We start from the raw sequence: 22,842 nt of genomic DNA on the forward strand, positions 1-22,842 counted from the left end.
TCCACATATTTCTCAATATATAAGCATTTAATTTATGTGCTCTTTCAAAGTACGTATATATATTTATTTTATTTTACAAAACCTTACACTATTATATAGTAAACCACGTTGGTGTATAACCAATTAATTTTTAATATGTATTATATTTCTATCAAAATTGTTTAATCCTCATCTTCGTCATCAGTATCAACTGGTTTTGGAGTACCCTTTGGAGAAGACAGCCATTCGATGTAACGTAGACGACGACGTTCTGCTTGTAACTTCTTTTCGTTTCTAGTCATTTTCTTCTTTCTTTGTCTAACCTTGATATTGGCAGGAGAATCGTCATCATCAACGGATGGAGTAATCATTTGGTCGGACTTGACACCAACAGCATTAGAATTACCACCATCTTCAAATCTACTTTGATCAATTTGGTTAATACCCTTTTGAACCATAGTACCATTCTCAACAATCCATTGTTCTGGACATAAAGCACCAACGAACTCGTTGTTATGTGAAATCATGACAACACCACCAGTCCAATCACGAATAGCAACAGCTAAGGCACCTAAAGAATCTCTATCTAGATAGTTAGTAGGTTCATCCAGAACCAACAAATGCGGATTGTTCCACATGGCACCGGCGATAACAACCTTAACTAATTGACCACCCGATAAGGAACCTAATGGAGTGTGGTTAGCAATTTCAGAATCTAGACCAACATCTTCGAAATGTTTAGTGATAACAGATGGGATCAATTGACGATAACCTAAACCTTCTCTAGAAGCTTCATGATCATCAAACTTTTGAACCAACTTCTCGAAACCATGGCTGATCAAAAGATCTCTTGGAACCCAAGAATTATATTTTGGTTTCCACCATTTCCATTTAACTTCATATTGGAAGGACTTCTTTAATTTTTGTCTACCAACAATAGCTTCAATGGTTCTAGCACCTCTACCATCATCAACATCGATCTCCTTGGTCATCATTTCTTTTTCTTCTTCGGAAATCTTTCTAGATTCCTTTAGCAAAACTTCACGATCATCACCGAATTGATAACGCCATTGTAAGTATTGGTTAGCAGTTTTTTCCTTATGTTCGTTAACGTGTTGCAAAGCGTGTTGAGCAATGTAACCGATACGTAAGTTTGGATGTTTTTCAACCTTACCTTCTTGAGGAACTAATTCACCTGTCAAAAGCTTAATTAAAGTAGATTTACCAGCACCATTTGGACCTAGAACAGCAACACGAGAGGACAAAGATAGAGCACATGAGACATTAGCCAAGGATGGTTTGTTACCACCAGCGTATGTGAAGGTGACATCTGTCAATTTTGCAACAGCCTTTGTTCTGGATTTGATACCAGTCAAGATACCAGGTGGTGGGAAGTGCATTTGAGCATTCGAGTCAGTCAAGGTATAGTAAGCCTTAGCTTCGGGCTTTTGTTCAACAAATGCAGCCAAGTTACCCTTATAATAAGCCAATTTTTTGTTTTCGTAATGAATAATGTCGGTACATACGGTATCTAAAAATCCTGAGTCATGAGAAACAATTAAAGATGTGATGTCAGTGTGTTCCAATAAATATTCTTCAAGCCATTTAACGTTAGACACATCCAAATGATTGGTAGGTTCATCTAATAGTAAGATATCAGCCTTTTGCAGCATAGCTCTGGCCAATTCTAATTTCATCTTCCAACCACCAGATAAAGAACCCACAGTTTGAGCTCTCCTTTCATCGTCAAAACCAACAGATTCTAAAGCGGCAGCAATTTCATCACGAGAAGTGCTTTGCAACTCATCATCTAAAGCAATGAAAGAAACCAAATCTAGGTCACCTTCTTCACCTTGAAGTTTATGTTCAACAAAACAAGTACGTAGAGTATCCTTATCTGGGAAACCATCTAATTGACCATTTGCAATAGCTCTCATCAATGTGGATTTACCAGCACCATTTCTACCACAAAGACCGTATCTGTGACCCTTCAATAGACGTAGGTTGGTCTTGTTTAATAACATACGTGAACCGTAAGCTAAAGAGAAATCAGTGTTGACAATTTCAATACCCTCATTTTCATCGTATTTGACCTTTTCTTGGTGGAAAATACCTCTGATAGCAGCAATGAAATCGTTAGAAACAACATCCTTATTATTATCACCAAGGATAGAGTTAAAGTACTCTTCCAGTCTTTTCCAATCATTAACATTAGCAACACCTGTGATGAAATTGGTTAAGTATTCAGTGATAACGATTTCGTTATTGTTTTTGATATCATCTAGGAATGGTTTCAATAGGAAGTCCCCTTCAGCAGATACTTTTGCCAAATTGTCCAATAGGAACTTCTTAGCATCTTCCTTTGTTAGTCTAATAGGACCACTGCTAGATTGACCAGAAGTTTCGCCTTCGTCACCCTTTAAAACTACTAAAGCTTTTTCAGCTAATTCTCTAACTTCTGGTAAAGAAGCAGTATTGACAACTTTTTCGATACCAGGTAATAATAATGGGACGAAGCTTTCAATTTCAATTCTGTTGTTAACCAATCTAGTCAAATTTTCGATGACAATAACAGTTTGTCTTAATTGTTCTTGGGATGAAGATGACAGATTTAGGGATCTGTTTAAAATTGGAACTAATAACGACAAAGAAGGTTCAGTAACTTCGGCAACGAAAGTGACACTAGATAAGGCTTTGACAGATTCTGGAACCTTTTGAGGATTCTGTAAGGTGTCAACAATTAATTTAAAACGTGGTGAAAGATCCAAGTTGTCAAGGATGGAGACGAAGTCCAATAATGTTTGGTGACCTTGTTTAGCAAGTTCTGGTTTGAAATCAGTGGAGACATCAGTAAGAATTGGTACAGTTTGTCTGAATGTTAATTCTAATAAATCGTTTGGAGAGTCTTCTCTGATTCTATCGACGATAGCTAAAGCAGCGATTTTAGATTGCCATTTGGCACCGGAAGATAGGTATTCTAGGATGACTGGAAGAACATTTGTAGACAAAGATTCGATTGGGAAGGTGTTCAATAATGCATCGATAGCATGTTGAGCAGCACGCTTCACAGTGTTATCCTTTTCAGCAGTACCATCTAGAGCCAAGTTGAAAAATGGTAACAAGTAAGCCTCTTGAGGAGATTTGTTAACACAGTTTTGAGCTAGATTAGAAATAAGTAAGTATGCCGATTCTTTAATTAAAGCTGGATTCTTTGCTTTAATCAATTTGTTGATGACATCATGGATACCCCAATCTTCGACGTTCTTCATAGATGAGAACTCACCGTTGAATTCTTCGACAATGGATTTAATTAATGTTTTACATTCAGTAATGTTGGAAGCTTCAGTCATCTTTAACAAATAGTTGGTAACTGGGGTCACGTTCAAATTCAAATTAGAGATTGAAGTGTTCAATGATGTCAAAGATGCACTAGAGGCAGATGGGGTTGGTGTACTACTAGTATTTGGAGTGGTAGTAGCTGGGACATAACTATTTTGTTTATAGTTTTGATAGTTACTGCCTTGGTTATAATTTTGATAGTTGCTACCTTGGTTATAGTTTTGGTAGTTGCTACCTTGGTTCAAATTACGTTGTTGTTGATAATTGTTGTTATTCTTCTTGAAATAACCACCGAATGGTGATTTAACCATACTTGGATCAGCTGGTTGCTTATCGATGAAATCGTCCAGAGCTTGAAATTTCTTTGGAGGCATTATTTTCTATTCAAGTTTTGTATTCTTCGTTACTTATGTAGACATATAGATATAAATGATATTAAGAACTGAATAAGTGGGTAAGATTAATTAATAATATTGTTTATTTATAATAGATATTATGTAACTGTAAGTATTACTTACTACAAGATTATATGGCGGAAGTGAAAAATTTTCCCGATGGGCAGCTGCAGGTTCAAATGAAAATTTTACTATTATTAAATGGGTGTTTGACCGCCAATTTACGCTCTTTGAGATAAAACTTTTTTTCATTACCCGCATGTCAAGCGGCTCCACACAGAAATTTTGGTAGCAACCAGGCGAGGTATATTTTCTGATTATGATAGGTAGCACTTTTAAATTAACTATTTTAGACCTCGTGGTTAGTATAAGTTATATTACATTTCATTCGGTGGAAACAATAGTAATTAATTGGGTTTCAATTGTCGATACTATGTAAGATAAAAACTCAAATTTACCACTTTTAGAGTTCAATTTAGGCTATTACACTAACCGTCTTAAAGTGTCGTTTCATATGTATGTATATATATATATCGTCTTGTAATGAAAAGATTCTTTTTTGATTAACGAAATTAAGGGTGACATATGTAGAGGTTTATTAGCAAAGAACCTAAAACATATTGAGATTTGTCATTGAAATGTTTGGTATACCCTGATTTTCATGATGAACTAAAAAAATGGGACACTAAACTTATTTTTAAGATTAGGTGGAAAATAATAAAATTAATTACTTTAATGTAGGTTAACAAATAATTAAGATTTCTTGATGGATTTAGACCCCAATACCCAACTTTCCAATTCTTAAACTTTAAATTTTATTAAACTTACTGCTTTCTTATTTTACTAATAGATATATAGGTGTCTACTGTTTACTTATTCCCCCCTTGATGAACTTTAACAATAGTTATATCATAAGTGGAGAAGTAGAAATGGTAGATGGAAGTTTTTAAACGTTCATAATAGAAAAAAAATGATAGAATATATTCTTAGCCGATCTTTTCATTGTTCACACATTCTCTTTTGAAGTACGTGTAATTTTATTAGATTTGGGGAAATAATACAATTAGAAAGAATGTATGTACCAATTAGGAACTACAGAAATATAGTTGATGATCAGTGAATTATACAAGATATGTTTATCTTTATATATTTTCTAAATGTTCCTTTATTCCTTGTATAAGATGTAAAAGCTGTATATGGTAAACAATAATTATATGATGATAATAAATATCCAAAGATATGTACTTCAAAGTTTTCTTTTATTTAGAATTATCAGTTACTCTAAAATTAATTAATTAGTATTACATGAACACAAAGTGGAACTTTAATCTCTAAGTAGGTCTTATTTTTTACAACCATTTTGAAGTAGTAGTGAGGTCATTCTAATATTCAATGACGAAAATAAACATTGTATATATTTCTTACTTTATTTATAGCATTATATACATTAATGATAGATATTTATATATAATTTGGAGTATATCTGGGTCCGGTATTAATAACTATAGACTATTAGTTCTTTATTCAGAGTGTAGAAATATAGTTCAAGAAAGAAATGAAAATACGGTGGAGTTGTCAAGAGGGGATCCAGAACAACGTTTAAAAAAGAATTTGAATCAATCCATTTGTGAACCAAAAGAGGAAATTGAGGTAATGATGTATTCTTAATGCCAAATTAGCGCTTCTGCTTTTTTTCAGTTTTTTTTTACCGAACCTAAAATAAGGTAGTTAAGTGTAATATGTAGGTTTGATGTCATTTGTAATAGTAACACAAGCAGGTAAACAAATAATATTTAGTTCCCAGTATTCTTGTCGCACAAAGGAAGTAAATGTCTATTGAATTCACATTTTTAAATTTTTCTTTCTATTTCTCCAATATGCATTCTTAAAAACTAGAACCGATAATTCAATAAATAAAATTAATGGGAAATATAAAACACTGGAGAAACCCTTCTACGGCAAAGCTTGCATCAAGCCACCGTAAAACAGCCAGAGCAAAAGAATAAAATGAAAGACTTTTTAAATATTATTTGTTTGTTTGTTTGTTTTTGGCCACAACAAAATTGAAATGACCCACATAAAATTAAGGAGAACAGGTACATATCCCTAAAAACAGATAACGTCTCTGTCGTCGAATTCTCCTCTTTTTCAAAGAAGATACTGAGAAAAGGCACAGTAAAACAATCTTAGGAACTTGAAAAATACACTACAAAAAAGCAAAAAAATATATGTTGAGTACTTCGTTCATTGTCATGATTATTTTTTTTAGGGGAAAGGGGTAGGAAAGTGGCACAAGAAAAATGAGCCATATCCACAGTTACTTGGTTTTTTATCAAAGAGAAAAAAGGACGTACATATATGTACAGGAGATAAGAAATTCAACGTTTTTCTATTGGTCGAAAATTATCAAAATATTTGCAGCCAACAATAATTCCAGAGAAATATCTATTTCTTTTTTTTTTTTAGACCAAATATTTTACTCTCCAACTTTATTTCTGAATCTGGATATTCTTGAATGGAGAAGATCCTACGCCAAGTGCCATAACTGTCCGTTCTTCGCTGCAAAAGTAATAAAATTGAGAACAATGAAGTTCTCCAACTTCTCAGAACTAGTCGTAGTTCAGAAAATCTAATTCTTAATTTTTCGATTCGATTAGTTTCTGTTTTTCTGTAAAAATAGATACGATATGATACACGGGTTTGTCTGTGACTCGCTCCTCCAAATTTGTTGCTTTTTTCTTCTTCTACCTTAATTTCTCAGCTCGACGCAAAGTTCAGTATAGTATCATTCGTTTTTTACTATTTTCTTAGAATTTTGTACTGCAGCACTATTGTGTTGAACGTAAAGCAACATTAGAAATGACTTAAAAACCACATATGATTTTGCTGTTTTCTTTCCTCTACACTCCCCTCTCTCAAAAAACAACAAACAATTTATTATCTGTATTAGAATTATTAGTAAGTACGTGCACATTTATTGTTGTTATTGTTATTTTATTGACGACATACTACAGAATCTGGCCTCATTCTTACACTCCTACACAATTTTCTCTGTTATTCTCTTTTGTATCAATAGATATAATGAAAACTTTATCATATTAGGAAAAAATGGTCGTAGAATTATTAAGATTTGCCATTTTCTCCTCTGATATTTAGTTCCCAAAATTTTATCATTTTGTATTTTTATTACTTTTATAAAGTTCTAATTCCATCTATATATCTCTCCCTCCCTTCATCAAGAACAGATTTTAAATTTTTAAATTTGTCAATTAAGTGAAAGCACAAACAATAATTAACTTAACAGTCCACAATTTTATTTTTTTCTATTTTACTTCATATATTTCTGAATGGAGAAAGGTTTAATCGATTAATAAATCCTTTCAATTTTCTACTTAATATCTTTGTTAATAACGTTCTTCATTAAGTTAACAAGTAATGATTAAAAAGATATGTGTGTTAGTTATTACCAGATGATATTTTTTTCTTTTTATTCCTCTCCTCTTTTGACTGTTGCTCTTTGCAGTAAATGAAAATAAAAATAATTTGTTTTATTTTATATGTATTTCAATCTTAATTCAGTAAAAATGGGAAAGAAGGAGTTCAGTCATTAACATAATTGCATCAATATTCAAAAAATATTCCTCTAGGTATGACATGCAGCTTGGTAATACTTGATGCCCTTTATCATTCTTCCTATATCTTTATAGATATGTTTCCTTGAATAGGTTAATGTATCAATATAGGTAAGCTATTTGTGTAAATTTAATTGTTCTATATAAAAGCAAAGAAACTTTATTCTAATTTATTTTTATTTTATTTTTAGTCTTATTCCTGGCTCGTTTATTTTATTTTGATTATCGTCTATTGCAAGCTCTTACAGAACGTTATATACATAACTAATAGACATTATAGTTGTGTATTATTCCTTTAATTTTTCACCATTTCTTTCTTTCTTTACCTCCTTATCTGTTAAAAAACTAATAAAAAATTTACTGTCATTATATTACTACAATCTTCAAAAAGTTTCCAAAATTAATAATAAAATTTAAAAAAACACATAGAAATGGCTTACTCTTCACCTCAATTCTCGAACTCTCCAGAGATTATTGGTCTGGCGCCTCCTGCTCCACGACAAAGACAAGATAAAGTCAGTAAATATGCTAAATATGATGATATATTAGGCTCATCAAAACATTTAACGATGAAAAAGAAAAAAAATAGAGTAGAAACATTTGAAAGGTCGACTATTCATTCAATGGAAGAATTGCTTCATATTTTGACTGCTAAGAAAAATATAAATAATCTATCATTTCACATTAGGGCTACTATCCCTTTCTCTTCTTTCAATTTACCATTTCATCCAACTCCCGAAGCAGTCGACGCATTATATGACAAGATTAGAGAAGATATTTATGATGGTTGTGGCATTGCTTTAGTGTTAAACCATACAGATAGAGCAAAAGATAACGTTACTAGAAGTAAAAGATACATTTGTCGTCAAGATAGTAGAGGTGATGTCAGCAAGAGTGGTAAAGGCTCCAATTTGAAACAATTTCATTGCGGTTCAAGATTTATCTTTAAATACAAGGATAGATACGCATTTGTCGAATTAGATTTAATTCATAGAATTAATCATAATGTTAATATTCCTGTTCCAACTTTAACCAAGGCTGGATTTTCTAAGAAAGATAATATTGTTGACACAACTACTGTTCATAATATGAAAATCGATAATACTTCGGTACCAGCAGTTGCTACAACAGCACCATTATACACAATCAATACAATTCCAAATAATGTTACAACTATGAGTGCAAACTCTGTAATGACTGGAGTGGGACAATCTATTGGTTGTCAACCAGCTATAACTTATCAATACCCTACTAGTATAATGCCACCAATTTATTATCAACAAAGTGCTAATACTGCCGTTCCTAATATCCAAAATTATAACCCTCAAACCGCTTTTTCGAATAATGATCCTTATTTCCAATCAAAGTATTCCAGTAATAATAATAATAATAATAATAATAATAACTCCCTTCCAAGTATTCATGCCGATTTTCAACATCAACACCAACAACTGCAGCTTCATCAGCAACAAGATGTACCTATATTAAGTCAAATCCCTCAGTATAGGAAAATACGAACCCCACCTCAACCTGCTTCTGCTGCAGTTATGCCTTTTCAATTACTACAAACACCGATTTTACCTTCATTGACTAATTTTAATAATGGAACCGTTCAATATACTCCTCAGACTGCTGTTCCTATGGAATTGGCTCCAAATGTGGCTCCAACTACAAATCAGCCAAGATTATTACCAAGTTTCGATGAAGGGTTTAATAGACCAGCAGTTCTTCGTGGATCTATGTCTATGGAAGTTGGTGATTCATTAGACAGTCAACAGTCCACCAAGGTTGATAGTGATCAAGACAATATTGATAGGTTGAGAAATGCAGTAGATGCATTTCAAACACTTAAGGGAGAAGATGGACAGTTCAGGAATGCAGAAGTTTCTTATTATCAGCATTTTGTCAACGAAATACGGGAAAGCTTGTTAAATATAGGCGACGGTGATCCCAATAAAATTAAAAGTGTTCTCTCCAATAGTCCTTTTTGGAAATCCATCGAGGATATTGAAAATATTGTAAGAAAATATTCTGGCACATCAGTTAAAACGTTCAATCAGGAACCAATCAGCCCTATTGTACCAAGTTCTGATAGTGAGAAAGAGCCAAATGCAAGCTCGCAGAACCCGCCTTTCTACAGACAACCAAAAATGGATTACTTTGACAAAAGATTACAATAAAATAAAAAGTGAAATAACTAAGCCAACAAAATTTCTATTCCCTAAACCCCTTCTACATTCAATCTATTACGAACTGGGAATAGCTACTAATATTCTTTTTGAAGTATTTACTTCAATCCTGCTAAGAAGGTTCGTTAACCTTCATGCCAGCAATATCATTCTATGATTTAATGATATATATATTTTTGAACATTTTACCTTTAATATTGATTTATGAAAATCATCTAATCTAACCTAAATAAGACGCTAACTAATATATATATATATATATATATGAACTTTTTCAATAAATACCAAGACATTTACTAACAAATATATTAAACTTATTTTTCTTATTAAAAAGTCGGTAAACTAAATAAATAAGTGGAATTTTTAATCATGAGAGGCTTTACATCTGTAAATGACGAGAATATTCAAGTGTTATATCCAAAGTATTTATATAACAATCTGTAAACCTCATTGAGCTCCTTCAATCCATGTATCCAGTATAAACCTGGTCAGTGAGCTAGCGAACACCCTCATTCCAGTTTTTGCTGCTGCTGCCATTGGAAATTTCCTCTGAGGAAACGCGACGCGTAAAACAATAGACTCAATTACCTCTCCCATTCACAGTTAATTGATGAAAGCGAAGAAATATAAACAAACAAAAAAGAAGAAAAGGGAAAGATATGCTAGTAGAAGGAGACGCGTCACGAAAACTAAGTAGCTTAATCATCTTACGACCTGCAAAAAACGAACTCAATTAGTGTCTCTCCCTCTAAAGGATGTCGAACTTCAACAGATTCTTCTCTGTCTGTCTAGTTTCATTTGAGCCTATTGTTGGGTTGAAAGATCGTTGTTTTGACCAGTCTTGTAAACGCGTATATAGTTTTGATTGAGTTGAATGTCCTAAACAAAATTGCTTGATTTTTTTTTTTCAGTGAAGTTATTCTATTATATTTTATTATATTACAGGATTGAGAATTCTTACAATTGTAAAATAAGATTTACTATTTTGGTGTTATTAATACATCCCTCTGATTCGATTTATTTATTTTTCTTTTCCAATTATTTTACTTCTCAAGAACAACAACATACCTAATACAAATATATAAATATATTTTCCTGGTGCTGCAATACATACCATCACATTACTCATAACCTGCTTTGTTATTCTAAATCACTTTAAAAAACATCATATTACTAAAAGAATTTGACATCGATATAAATTAACACAAGGCTATTCTAAGATATCCATATCAACACAATAATACAAATCAATACAAATTAAGAAGATGGCGGAAGTCTCACGTATGACCTTAAAGATCCTCTACTCATTAGAAGATGGATCAAGTGGGAGTTATCTAGCACGTTCCAAGAAACCTCACGAAGTAAGAGTCGCTAACATTTCAAATCCATCAGCTCCAACAGATACTGAATTAAAACTACGTATAGGTGCAGTGAATCTTTCATTTGTTCTAGAAGAAATACAATTGAATTCCCCAGAAGTTATGGAAATATACACAAATAAACAATCAACAAACACGGATATTGTGTTAGATTATAATCTTTATTACCACGATATTTGTGAAGCTAACGAACCATTAGTAAGTCTAGGCCTATTATCCAAGATACGATCTAAGCTACAGAAACAGAACCAAGATAAACTGTCTACAATCAGTGAAGATACAACTAATGAAGAAGAGGAAGATCTTGATGAATATGATGACGAATTCATGGTGATTGGTAGAGTTTGCTCCAATTTTTCTGCTATGTTAAGAAGAACATATAGTAATGCTTCCAAGAAGAGAAAGCAAAGTAATAATAAAGAAACATTGGAATCTGAATCTGTAGCTACTCCAGAGACCCTTGAAGTGAAATTAAAACTTAAAAGAGTTGTTATAAATAGGCCTAAAGAGACATCTGAAATACCGAAGGTCTCGACTCCATCTGTAAAACCTCATCGATATGCCCCTCCAACAATAACAAATGTAACAAAATCTGTGAGAGTGAATAAAAGACAAACAAATCCGAAACCTGCGCCAAAGGCTATCAGAACTCAGTCATTGCCCATTTGGGATACTCGTATGAATCCAGCTGGTTCTGGTTTCATGAAGACATCGATTGCGCATAAGATATATATGGCAGACAGGCAAACGGAGACTCTAGGTAGACACCAGCAACAGCAGCAACAGCAACAGCAACAGCAACAGCGACAGCAACAAAGACAAGAAAAACATTCCAATGCATTGACCTATGAGATAAATTCTTCACAATCAGATAATTCTGAACATAAAATTAAAGTTGATGACGCCATCAGTAAAAGATTTGATTTCATGAATAAGAAAAAGGATAATTCTACAAATAGTATAACAACAATGAAACCTACTAGTATTAGTACTACAAAGAAATCAAACAAAAAAGTCACAAAGGCCAGCAGAACCAAATCAGGGAAAATTCTTCCTACAATGGCTACTATGCAAATATCACAAGCAGTACCTTCACCCTTAACTACAATAACTAGTGGTCTAAATGAAACCATAACAGGTAAGACTCCATGTGACGATGATAATGAGATCATCAACAACAATAATAGTAACAATAAAGAAAATATTCCTCCACCAATGGACAATGAAAATATGAGTAGGGACATGTATACGAATCTATTAAATTTCAATGAAAATACTATTGATTGGTTGAATGAATTCAATGATGCTACAAAGGGATTGGATTTAGTCGGAATGATGGAACCTCCAAGTAATACTACACCAATGGCAATGGCAAATCTAACAAATTCTAAAAATACACCAAGGGATATTCCAACTGTTGAAGATATGGATAGAACATCTCCAATTGATACATTATCGATGCCATTAATGGAATTAGAACAAGCGGGGAAACTTCAGAATGTTGGGGTAAATGCTAGCCGAAATAATGAAAAATCTAACGAAAACGGTACTATGACAGATATGAGAAAGAAGAGTACTAGTGGTAGTAATAGTAATACGGTTACAATGAAACATAAGGTTACTTCATGCCATGATCAATTACGTCGGTTACCATTACTATCTGGTCAACAGAAGGAATTTGTTGATATCGCAAATGTCATACCTGCAGATGCAACTGTACCAAATAGTGATGCAACTGTATTAGTAAGTTATTCCAAGAGTGAGGATGAAGCAAACGAGGAGGAAGAGGAGGAGGAAGATAATTCTAATAAACGTCATGGCATTATGCCTTCATCGCCTGGGATGATGTTTGGATACAAACATACGTTACATGGGAATCAGGATGATGAAAATGATAATTATGATGGTGATGATATCTTTTCGTCATTTGTTAATGGCAGTAATGATGGAGTAAGTCATGACACACCTGCTACAAATAACTGTAGTAGTGATCCTAAATAAGTTTAAAAACTATATATACATTTTATCAGCTATATAAAATTAAAAATAATAATAATAATTCTTATTCTTTCTAAGGCAACATTTTTTTTTCAAAAACAAATTGATACAACTATGCAATTTTAGGGGAGTAGTAGGACGATGATAAAGTAGGTGTAAATTATTTAGTATAATAATATGATTTATGTTTTTTTATAAATTGTAAATGAATAATAGTATAAATGAACTCTATAATAAGTAATATAAAGAAATAATATAGGAGTTTAAATGAAGATAAGGGTCGTTAAAATATATAGAAAGAGAAAATGAATGAGAAAATGAAATGAAGTTTAACATGTTTGTGAATGTATATGAGCCATGATGAAATGAAATGAAAACAAAGATTAAAAGTATTGTTTGAAAATAAATAAAACAGAAATGACATTAATTACCAGGGGTGAAACTCTTTGAAGCGTAAGGATTAAATTTTGGTCCATTATTAATACTACCGTTGTTACTATTTTTCTTTTCATCTATATGAAGTTGCTGTTGTTGTCCATTAAATATCATATATTCATTATATCTATCCATTAAGAATTTATCTAATTCATCTCTTGTTTTCAGTTCACTTTGTGATAATAAAGCTCTAGGGCAAAACAATACATCATCTTCAAATAATTTATTTCTATTCTTAATATTTAATAAATCATAATGTTTACCAAATGTATTATTACCAATATTTGAGCCTGGTGATGATGATAGACTACTAATATTATTTGTTGTTCTTAATGCACTTAAAACACTAGAATTTGAACTCGAACTAGAATTACTTCTTGTTGCATTTACATTAAATTTTCTTGTTGCAGATGATGACGATATTCTATCATTATTACTATACATCATAACTTGTTGTTGTTGCTGCATTAATAGAGGTGATAGATGTTGTTGTTGATAATCAAAATCTTGTAAAGTTGTTGCATTATTACCATTTATATTGTTCATTTGAAGAAGGTAATTTTGTTGTTGTTGTATAGGTGGTATATTAGAATTTAATAGAGGCATTTTTTTATTATTATTATTATTATTATAATACTAATAGATGATATCTTTGGAGTCTTGATAATAATATTTACTTTATAGCTATGTGTATAAGTAAAAGAAAAAACAAGTTTTATAATAAAGGAACTGTTTGTATAATCTTATTCTGTAATAGTAATATTTACAGTCTAATTTTCCTTTGACTAATAATATATATATTTTTTCCTCTTTTTCTATGTCCAGCTTATTGTAAAAAGATATATATAATATGCCGCTTGTTCCGTTGACAACATGAAAGAGAGATAAAGAAAAGAATTTTTCGGAGATATTTATTATGTGGAGTATAGAAGACAAGATTAGAAATTTGAATATATATGAATATGAATACTTCACAGTATATAAGAATTACTTTTTAACTATGAATTCAACAATATCTATACATTGCTTTAACGTTCAACAACTCTGGTTTCTATTTCCCTGCTCATACTACTGAAAGAAGTACAAAATAGTTACACCAGTAACTATTATATATATATATATATATATATATATATATATATACTTATTGGATACGATGTAGTTTCTTGTTGGAGAATATATAGTGTGGTTGAGGGAAATAAATACAAATTCTTGTTATTCTTTCTCCTATTACTTTCACATTCTTCTAATGAAGTCGCCGCACAGAATTAGAAGGGATCGTATAGTATGGGAATTAGTATACCCCTCTTCCTTCCGTCTTTTCTTCGGTGTTTCTACATACTCCGAGAAAGATTTTATTTCTGCTTATTCGGTGGGGTGTGTGGGTTTCAGTATTTACATATATTTTGTGTCGTGAACAGTGATGTACACACGTGACAAAACGGGCCGCAGCAGCAACAATGTATGCTGTTGTACGAACGGGCGGAGTTTTTCTAACCGTCCCCTCTCTCGTTCTTCTTGTCGTCCTCATCGTTGATTAATGTGAAAATCGATAGAAATAATTGAGATCTCGGAGAAAGGTGGAAGGAAGACCAGCCCACATACATTTAGTGCTGGTCTTTCATTTTATCTATACCGAATTGTCACATATACGTATGTTGTTCATTTATTTTAGTTCTGGTTTTAGTTTTAGTTTTAATTTTAGTTATAATAGTATGATGTATGTATAGAGCAATTGTGATGTAATAATATAGTTAGGGAAGGATGTACTTCTATTGAGAAGATTATTAATCATTAATTGTGCGTGTATGGTTAAATTATTATTATATTACATAGTGACGACATGTTATTTAGGTTATATAAATATATAATGAATGGTAGTAAGAAAAAAGTTAGGCTATTGGAATCTTAACGATTATTACTTTTACAATATGATGTAATTAACACTTAGACGATCTTTAACAGTCTTATTACCAGTCTGGAACTCTTCATTACTATCTGGTTCAGTTTTAATCTGTGAAGTGGTAGTAATAGTAGTAGTATTCTTATCATTAGTGGTAACAGGAGGACCGATTGATTCTTTATCATTATTATTGCCGTTGTTACTGCCACTGTTATCGACTGAACTTTTCTTTGATTGTAACTTATCATGAGTATTGACATCTTGCGAATCAGGGTTTGTACTATTATTATTGCTCATAGCAGACGGTGATCCTTTACTACTAGTTAGTTTACGTTTACGACCAACTCTCTTGGAATTTTTTGACCCTGTATTCATGGAATTTTGATTCTCATTTTGATTTTGAGTTAAAGGAATCACAGGTTCAATCATTGTGGTCCTAGTAGGAGAATAATGACTTGGTAACAATGTACCTGTATGACTTGTATCATAATATTGATGAACAGAAGGTATACCAATATTAGTCATAGGTTGTTGCATCATTTGCTGTGGTTGCATTTGTTGTGGTACCGACCGTTGAGATTCCAAATGCATTTGTTGAGTAACAGGAAATGCCATAATATTAGTTGTATTCCATGGTTTACTCATAGGACTTAATGGTACATTCTCAATAGAATTATGCTGTGGTTGGTGATGCATCGACGGTATCATTATATTTTGTTCTTGTTGTTGTTGAGTTGTAATTATTGCTGGATGATTTCTAGGATTTTGAATATTAATATTATAAGCTTGTGCAGATGAGGTTAATGGTTGTGATGATGTAGAATATATAGGTTCTTGTCCACGAATATGATTAAATGTTGATGGTGATGTGGATGATGTATAATGCAAAGGTTGTTGTTGTGATTGTGTGTTGGATCTAGCTTGTTGAAGATAAGAAATATAACCAGCTTGGTTATATGTATTATTATTAGTAGTAGTGGCATTTGTTGTTGTTGTGTTACTACTATACATATATTGTGGATGTCCAATCATTCGTATATCAGGACGATGTCGTTGTTGTTGTTGTTGTTGTTGTTGAATTGGTGGTTCATCTATCGTATAGTTACCATTATTTGGTAAACCAATTATTCTCTTTTCAAAATGTATATTATTGTTGCTATTGTTATTAGGTTGTTGTTGTATTGATGATGGAGGGATTTGTATTTCATTAAAATATGATGGTGGATAATTTAATTTTGCATGAACAGAATCTCTATGCTGTTTTAAATTATCAACTCTACTAAAATATTTTAAACAAATATAGCATTGAAAAGGTTTTTCACCTGTATGTTTTCTAATATGTCTAGCTAAATGTTCTGCTCTTGTGAAAGCCATATTGCAATCTTTATAACCTTCACATTTAAACATTTTTTTATTACTAGCATTATTTGTTAACGATGGATGATCCGTCGATAAGGTAGGACTTCTTTTAAAACTCCCCATAATTTAATTTTAAATAATATAATAATAGATATTTGTAATGAAAGTTCAGTAGGAGGGGGGAACAGGGTCAGAAAGAATGATATTATAATGTGGAATGGTAAATTTATTTTAAGAATATGAATAGAAAATGGGAGTTTTGGTATTGGGATATAGGTGGGAAATAATTAACTGGAATATATATATATATCTTTTTTTGTGTTTGTGCGTGTGTGTTTGTTCAATAATTGGATCAAGATCAGTTAATGAAATGGTTAATTAAAAACTTTATGTGTATAGATATCTGTATATATAATATAATCAATAAGTGGGTTTTTTGCAAATATTATTGTTAAAGTGACGGAATTGTGGTTCTTTTAAATTAAAAGAGAATTTTTGATATCAAGATACTTGTAATTCTAGAAATTTATGATTATATAAATACTTTGAAATTGATCACCGGATTCAATGGATTTAAAAAAAAAGAATATACGAATAAAAAAGAATACAAAGTAGAGCCTCATTTAAAGAAAACAGTAAATACTAATTAAACACTAATTAAATTATATTATATTCTGTGTTAATGAGAGGAAAAAAAGAAAAAGAAAAAGAAATAAGAGTGCTCAAATAAATGAAAATATCAAATGAGAAAACAGGGCAGGGACCATCGGGAACAGGGCCATCGGAAGTAGCCAAGCGATAAAACATCACGGAAATTAATTCTGTCTTTCAATAATTATATTCCGTTATTATTACATATTCATTACCAGTTATTTTGAATTTGAAGGAAATTTTTAAAAGGAATAATAGATGTACGGCGAAAGAGTTCAATAAACTTTAAATGTAAAATGTTTATTACAGATATATTGTTCATTTGAGTTTTACAAAGAAATGGCCATACCGAAGATATATTAATTTTACTACTGTGAAGAAAATAAACTCCATATATTCTATTGTGTAGATTAAGGACTTTCAATTGGATCGATATATGTTAATGGATTTCTTGTGCGTTACTAATATATATTGGCAGGGACACAGAAGAAAAAGAAGATAAGAAAGATAATAGAAATGATAATGGTAGTGATGGAGCACGGTAGATTGGGAGACATTATACCCCTCTTTTGACCGTTAACTACAGAAAGTATCTGACAAATGCCCTGTAAATAACGGAGATGGGTGACTCTGCATCAGTATTGTGTTGTTTATTTTTTCTCAGAAACAACAACTTGTACGAGGAAATAGCTAAAAAGATTATCTACGATCGTTGACAAGGACAATGAAATAAACTTGAAAAAAGAAAGTTGGGCAGAGAAAATTGGGCATAAAGAGTGTTCAATCAACAAAGCTTAATTGTGTACATACCTTTAACAAAGAGTTTTTTAAGCTTCTTTAAAACAATTTATACTGTAAATATTCCTCAATGGTGACGATGAAAACAAAAGAAAATAACTTGATCGGTTGAAGAATTGAATGAGATAATTCCTTCTCCTCCACCTGGTCTGTTCCTAATTAACAAACCAGGGAACATTCATCATTCTCTAAAGAAAAATAATAAAGAAATAAAGAAAATATCTTTGAAATTTAACCCAGTTTATTACCTTCTTCTATCTTAAGATATTTTTAAGTATATATATTGATATAAAATCGGCATTAAAAACATTTATACTAATACCGACTTGTGCTACGATTATTTACTATTATCCTTATCTTTTGACAGACAACAAAGTAACAATGACTTTTTTTTTAATAGTATGCTGCACATCATTGGAAAATTGATGAAGAATATTGTAAACTCTGTAGTTTTATGACCATCATAACAGAGATAGAGTTCTGGTTATTCCACTGAATCACATGTAGTCAATGCACGGAAACAGAACGACAAACCATAAAAAAAGGAGAATGGATGTAAATATAAAAACGACGACCGCAGCATAAATAAATTTCCAAGACAAAAAGCTTAAATTGAGAACTAAAACTATTATTTTTTTATAATAATTTGTCAATATTACTGTTGTGTGTCAGTTCGACGTAGGGGTCTGTGAAGTAAGCAATACATCGGTTCTACGAACAATTAAAAACCATATACATATATATATATGCGCGCATAATTTTGTAATCGTGTGTTTTTGTTAGTTCACTATCAGTATCTATGAAATATTATGAGACACCTGTTGTACATACTTTTAAGAATGGATACAGAGAAATATCGCTAGCAATTGTCTAACAATTCATTAAAAGATAAAAAACTATCAAAGAGAATGCTTTGTGTGGGATAACTGTGTATATCTTAGATGTTCAAGAATGTACGAAGAATTGGGTTACTGTTCCTCTTTCCTGAGAAGGGGGTGCAGCTAGTTATCTCACGACTAATCACAACCAAAGAGGGGCCACACAAAACGTACTATGGAAATTTTGTGGTGCCGGCGCGTGTGGGTATGTGTGTATGTGTTTTTTTTTAATTTCCGCGGAAATTTACTCTATTAATATAATAGTCTCTAATAAATTTCCTCCCCTTATTCCAAAATTTTACACTCGTCATCATTCTTCTTCTATTGTTCTTATTTTGAACATTCCGATTTAAATTTTAAAAAATTTTGGACCTTTCAATATTGAATTGTTCCTGCAGCGATACATTGGAATATTACTCAACGTTTTTTTTTAACGTACAATCTAAGTGAGGGGAATGTTTAAGTATTGAAAATAAGAAGAAACTGTACCGTAAATTATTATGATAAAATAATAGTTACTTATAAGACCAGAATTATTGAATTGCGAACATATGTTAAATCCAAACATTTGGAACTTAGTGGAAAGGGATTACATAATTATTTTTACTTTCTGCTCTTTTTTTCTTAATTATGAGGGTTAAATTCTTGTAATAAAGAGAATCTCTCAATGAAACTATTTATTGTTTTGATTTACAGTACTTTGAATGTATACTGGGAGTATATCTCCATGTTTTTTATTCGTAATTATAAAAACATTTTGCCGTAACTCAATTTATTTCTTTGTTTTCTGTGTGTAGTTGGTAAACGTTTGAAATATTGATAGAGTTACAATTAATTGTAGTATTTCGGTCAAAAGTTCATATATATGCCACCGCTGGCTATAAGCTTTTCTTTTTGTTGTCACTACGCCCTTTTTTATTTTGTTAGTTATTTATTTTGATAATCTTGTGTTTCTTTGAAGGACCTAGCAGTTTGAATATCAAAGTTTTCAACTCATAAATTGTGCATATTACTCAGGTCACACCATGTACAGGAACATGTACATACTCCATTCTAACATTTGTTTCAATTGTTAAAATAGTATGTTTGCCATACCTATAAGTAATATCTTAATCTCTATATTATGAATATATATGGAATCTTTGCAAGAGAACGTGGCTCCTAGTGAGAAAAAAGATTGACCAACGAACGAATATTACAAAGAAACTAATGTAGAGATAAAACGGTTGGCTATACTCATACAGAGCTACAATGCGGTAAAGGTGATGTCACCGTGATATTCAGGTAGATCGCCGCTACAGATTTGCCTTTGGAGTGTACTTAAAACAATGCACAAACGAAAAACAAAATTGCGCGTTGTTAGTCTTTACAATAACTTATTCGTAGTTAATATTTCGAGAGATCTCACGTGAGTTTCTTCGTAAAAAAAACTTAATAAAGAGTATTACAAATTCAAAAGTTTATAGTAAGTTGTACAGTAGTTTTAGAACATATTCTTCGAAGCCATTTAAAAGAGTATACAAAGAAGAAAATGCGATAGAACGGAGAAGTACCTTTATCTCATATTACCTCTCAGTAACGATCAGGAGAAAAAGGATCCGTTCATAAAATGTTTGCGATATAGTATTATTATCAGTATTATTAACTGTAGTACGAAAAAGATCTTATTAAGGTACTGACTTGCATTTCTAACTTCCGTGGTATATTAAAATTATTTGTAAAGAAAAAATATTTTATGGTCACAACCACGGATCTGAGTACCTAGACTTTTCCGCTTAATATTACTAATCGCAACAGCACCTATGTTTTCTTTTCTCTTCCGTGGAGACATCGGATAAATGGGAGAGAGAGGAGAAGTTTAAAGAAGAGATGCTTTGATAATCTTTGCAGATCATTTTAATAAAAAGATTTTTGGTTTCCCCCACTATCTTTCTTTCTCGTTGCCTGGTTTAGGAAATCCGTCCTGGAAACTCATTATTTGGCCCTGTGAATTATTATTCGAACCTATCGTTTACTTAGCTTAAGTTATCGTACTTACAAACTCGACTAATTCGAACTACGGGAAAGTCAATAATTCATATATTAGTAAATACCATATAATGATTGTATACATAAAATATTACAATGTTGCTACTCTACCAGGAAGATCCATTTTTTAATACAATTGAATGTGTATGTGTTTATTCAAAAAAAGAGATCTTCAACACATTTTTCTTGGGTTAGTAAAGAGGGGATCATTTGCAATCGATTATGCTCCAATTATATTCTCAATTAATTGAGATGTTCTGGAAATAATAGCATGATAATAACAACCTCTGAAACTTCCAGCCTTCCCTACTTTCGATCAATTTTTGATAAACATATTAATTGTTTGAGGAATTAACGACTTTGTATTCGATTGAACCTGGATCTTTAGTTGAAACAGAAGATAAGAGGGGTAAATCTGATTTTCGAAAGTAGGGTTTTACACTTTTATCTAATTATATTCGATTCTTCGTAGAGGTTATGATTTACAATAATTGTGTTTCTTTTTTTTCCTTTCTTGAGGAGGGATATAACCGGTAAGCTTATATTTTGAGTAGATCTTATTGGGCATTGAACATTAAAAACCTTTTAACTAAGAGATTCTTATATACTACGATGTGGTCGATAAAAGGGTTTCGATCTTTTTACTCGGCATCCATTAATTGTGAGATTAGAAGAGATATGATCCACAATGGGTATCGTTCGTTTAAAAAAGGGTTAGCGTTTCCTTCATATCTTACAACTTCCTTAGCCAAACTTCAGTGTGACATACTGAAAAGTTATTTTCTAAGTTGAATATTTATAAAATATCTATTGTTCTTCTCTCACTTTATCTCATCCTCTCAAAACCAGACCCTTAAAGCTAGCAGCAATAGGTACATTCTGGATTATTTTCACTTGTCTTCTCAGCATTCCTTCATTTAATTGCGCGTGTGGCTCCCTCTTCGGGCTTTTTTTCGATACGTTGAAGAACAATATAAGAAAAAATATTGAACGCTAAGATCAGAAAGACAAACAAAGGAGAGGCAGAAAATGTATAGTATACTGTCAATATAGAACACGTAATCACTAACCAAGGTAGAACACTTAAACCTGTTACTTTAGTCTTTCTTTAATTTGTTTACAAGTGAAAGTTTAATAGGTAGAGAAGAACTAAAAACTAAAAACCTAAAGGAAAGAGATTAATTTTTTGATTTAAAGTCTGTTCAAGATTGCTCTTACCTGAACCATTAAGATACCAAGTTTAAACTTGCTAATCAATCGCTACCAAAATATCGTTTAAAGGATGTCAAAAAATTCCAAAAGTTTTCAAAACTGTGCTGAATCAGAAGTTCCAGGTTATAACGATTGTCCTACGTTTTTATTCCAAGTATCGAACAAGAAGAGTTCTTCATCAGTCAACTTATCTAGTAGTACCACCACACTTTCGAGTGCAGATAATATTATTACCACCAAAGTAAGAGATATTTCTGGCAACACTAAATCGGCTGTTTCACCACCACCGTTAATTACAAAAAGAAAGCTTTCCAGCCAGCTTGATCCAAATAAAAATAATGATAGTAATAAAATTAACGTATTGACGAAAGATGAACTTGAATCTAGAATAACGGAATTACTTGCCAAAGAATCGAAACTGTCGGAGAAAGAATTTATATTTTACAAAAATAAAGTAAACAACAATATTAAGAAAAGTTTAGATAATGTATCAACTGTAAACACTTTGTCCCAAATTTTTGGAAGTATTGAGAATGATAGTACTGCTGCAAAGAGGTTGTTGACTCAATGGATGGTATCAGACACCTCTATAGGGACATGGTGCCCGGCATTTATTAAAATAGTTGATAATATTGTATAGGTACATATCATATATAATATAAACGTA

The 22,842-nt window shown here is 31.7% G+C and overlaps 6 protein-coding genes across 6 annotated transcripts; 3 read left to right on the forward strand and 3 right to left on the reverse strand.

Annotated features, from left to right (window-relative positions):
• Positions 1 to 161: 161 nt before the first annotated feature.
• NEW1 (New1p) lies at positions 162 to 3,692 on the reverse strand (the record flags this gene model as incomplete). Its single annotated transcript, XM_041550219.1, has 1 exon — positions 162 to 3,692. The coding sequence occupies one exon, from the start codon at positions 3,690 to 3,692 to the stop codon at positions 162 to 164; it is 3,531 nt and encodes a 1,176-aa protein (XP_041406153.1).
• Positions 3,693 to 7,776: 4,084 nt separating this feature from the next.
• KABA2_04S03344 (uncharacterized protein) lies at positions 7,777 to 9,525 on the forward strand (the record flags this gene model as incomplete). The annotated part of the gene is made up of 1 exon (XM_041550220.1): positions 7,777 to 9,525. One exon carries the CDS (start codon positions 7,777 to 7,779, stop codon positions 9,523 to 9,525), a length of 1,749 nt encoding a protein of 582 aa, XP_041406154.1.
• A 1,274-nt stretch (positions 9,526 to 10,799) lies between these two features.
• Positions 10,800 to 12,914, forward strand: SPT21 (Spt21p; the record flags this gene model as incomplete). The annotated part of the gene is made up of 1 exon (XM_041550221.1): positions 10,800 to 12,914. One exon carries the CDS (start codon positions 10,800 to 10,802, stop codon positions 12,912 to 12,914), a length of 2,115 nt encoding a protein of 704 aa, XP_041406155.1.
• Positions 12,915 to 13,334: 420 nt separating this feature from the next.
• On the reverse strand, positions 13,335 to 13,952 carry KABA2_04S03388 (uncharacterized protein; the record flags this gene model as incomplete). The annotated part of the gene is made up of 1 exon (XM_041550222.1): positions 13,335 to 13,952. One exon carries the CDS (start codon positions 13,950 to 13,952, stop codon positions 13,335 to 13,337), a length of 618 nt encoding a protein of 205 aa, XP_041406156.1.
• A 1,318-nt stretch (positions 13,953 to 15,270) lies between these two features.
• On the reverse strand, positions 15,271 to 16,731 carry RGM1 (Rgm1p; the record flags this gene model as incomplete). The annotated part of the gene is made up of 1 exon (XM_041550223.1): positions 15,271 to 16,731. One exon carries the CDS (start codon positions 16,729 to 16,731, stop codon positions 15,271 to 15,273), a length of 1,461 nt encoding a protein of 486 aa, XP_041406157.1.
• Positions 16,732 to 22,245: 5,514 nt separating this feature from the next.
• On the forward strand, positions 22,246 to 22,815 carry ADD37 (Add37p; the record flags this gene model as incomplete). Its single annotated transcript, XM_041550224.1, has 1 exon — positions 22,246 to 22,815. One exon carries the CDS (start codon positions 22,246 to 22,248, stop codon positions 22,813 to 22,815), a length of 570 nt encoding a protein of 189 aa, XP_041406158.1.
• Positions 22,816 to 22,842: the final 27 nt, after the last annotated feature.

Source organism: Maudiozyma barnettii, assembly GCF_903064755.1.
Source record: "Maudiozyma barnettii strain CLIB 1767 genome assembly, contig: KABA2_04, whole genome shotgun sequence".
NCBI classification, from domain to species: Eukaryota; Fungi; Ascomycota; class Saccharomycetes; order Saccharomycetales; family Saccharomycetaceae; genus Maudiozyma; species Maudiozyma barnettii.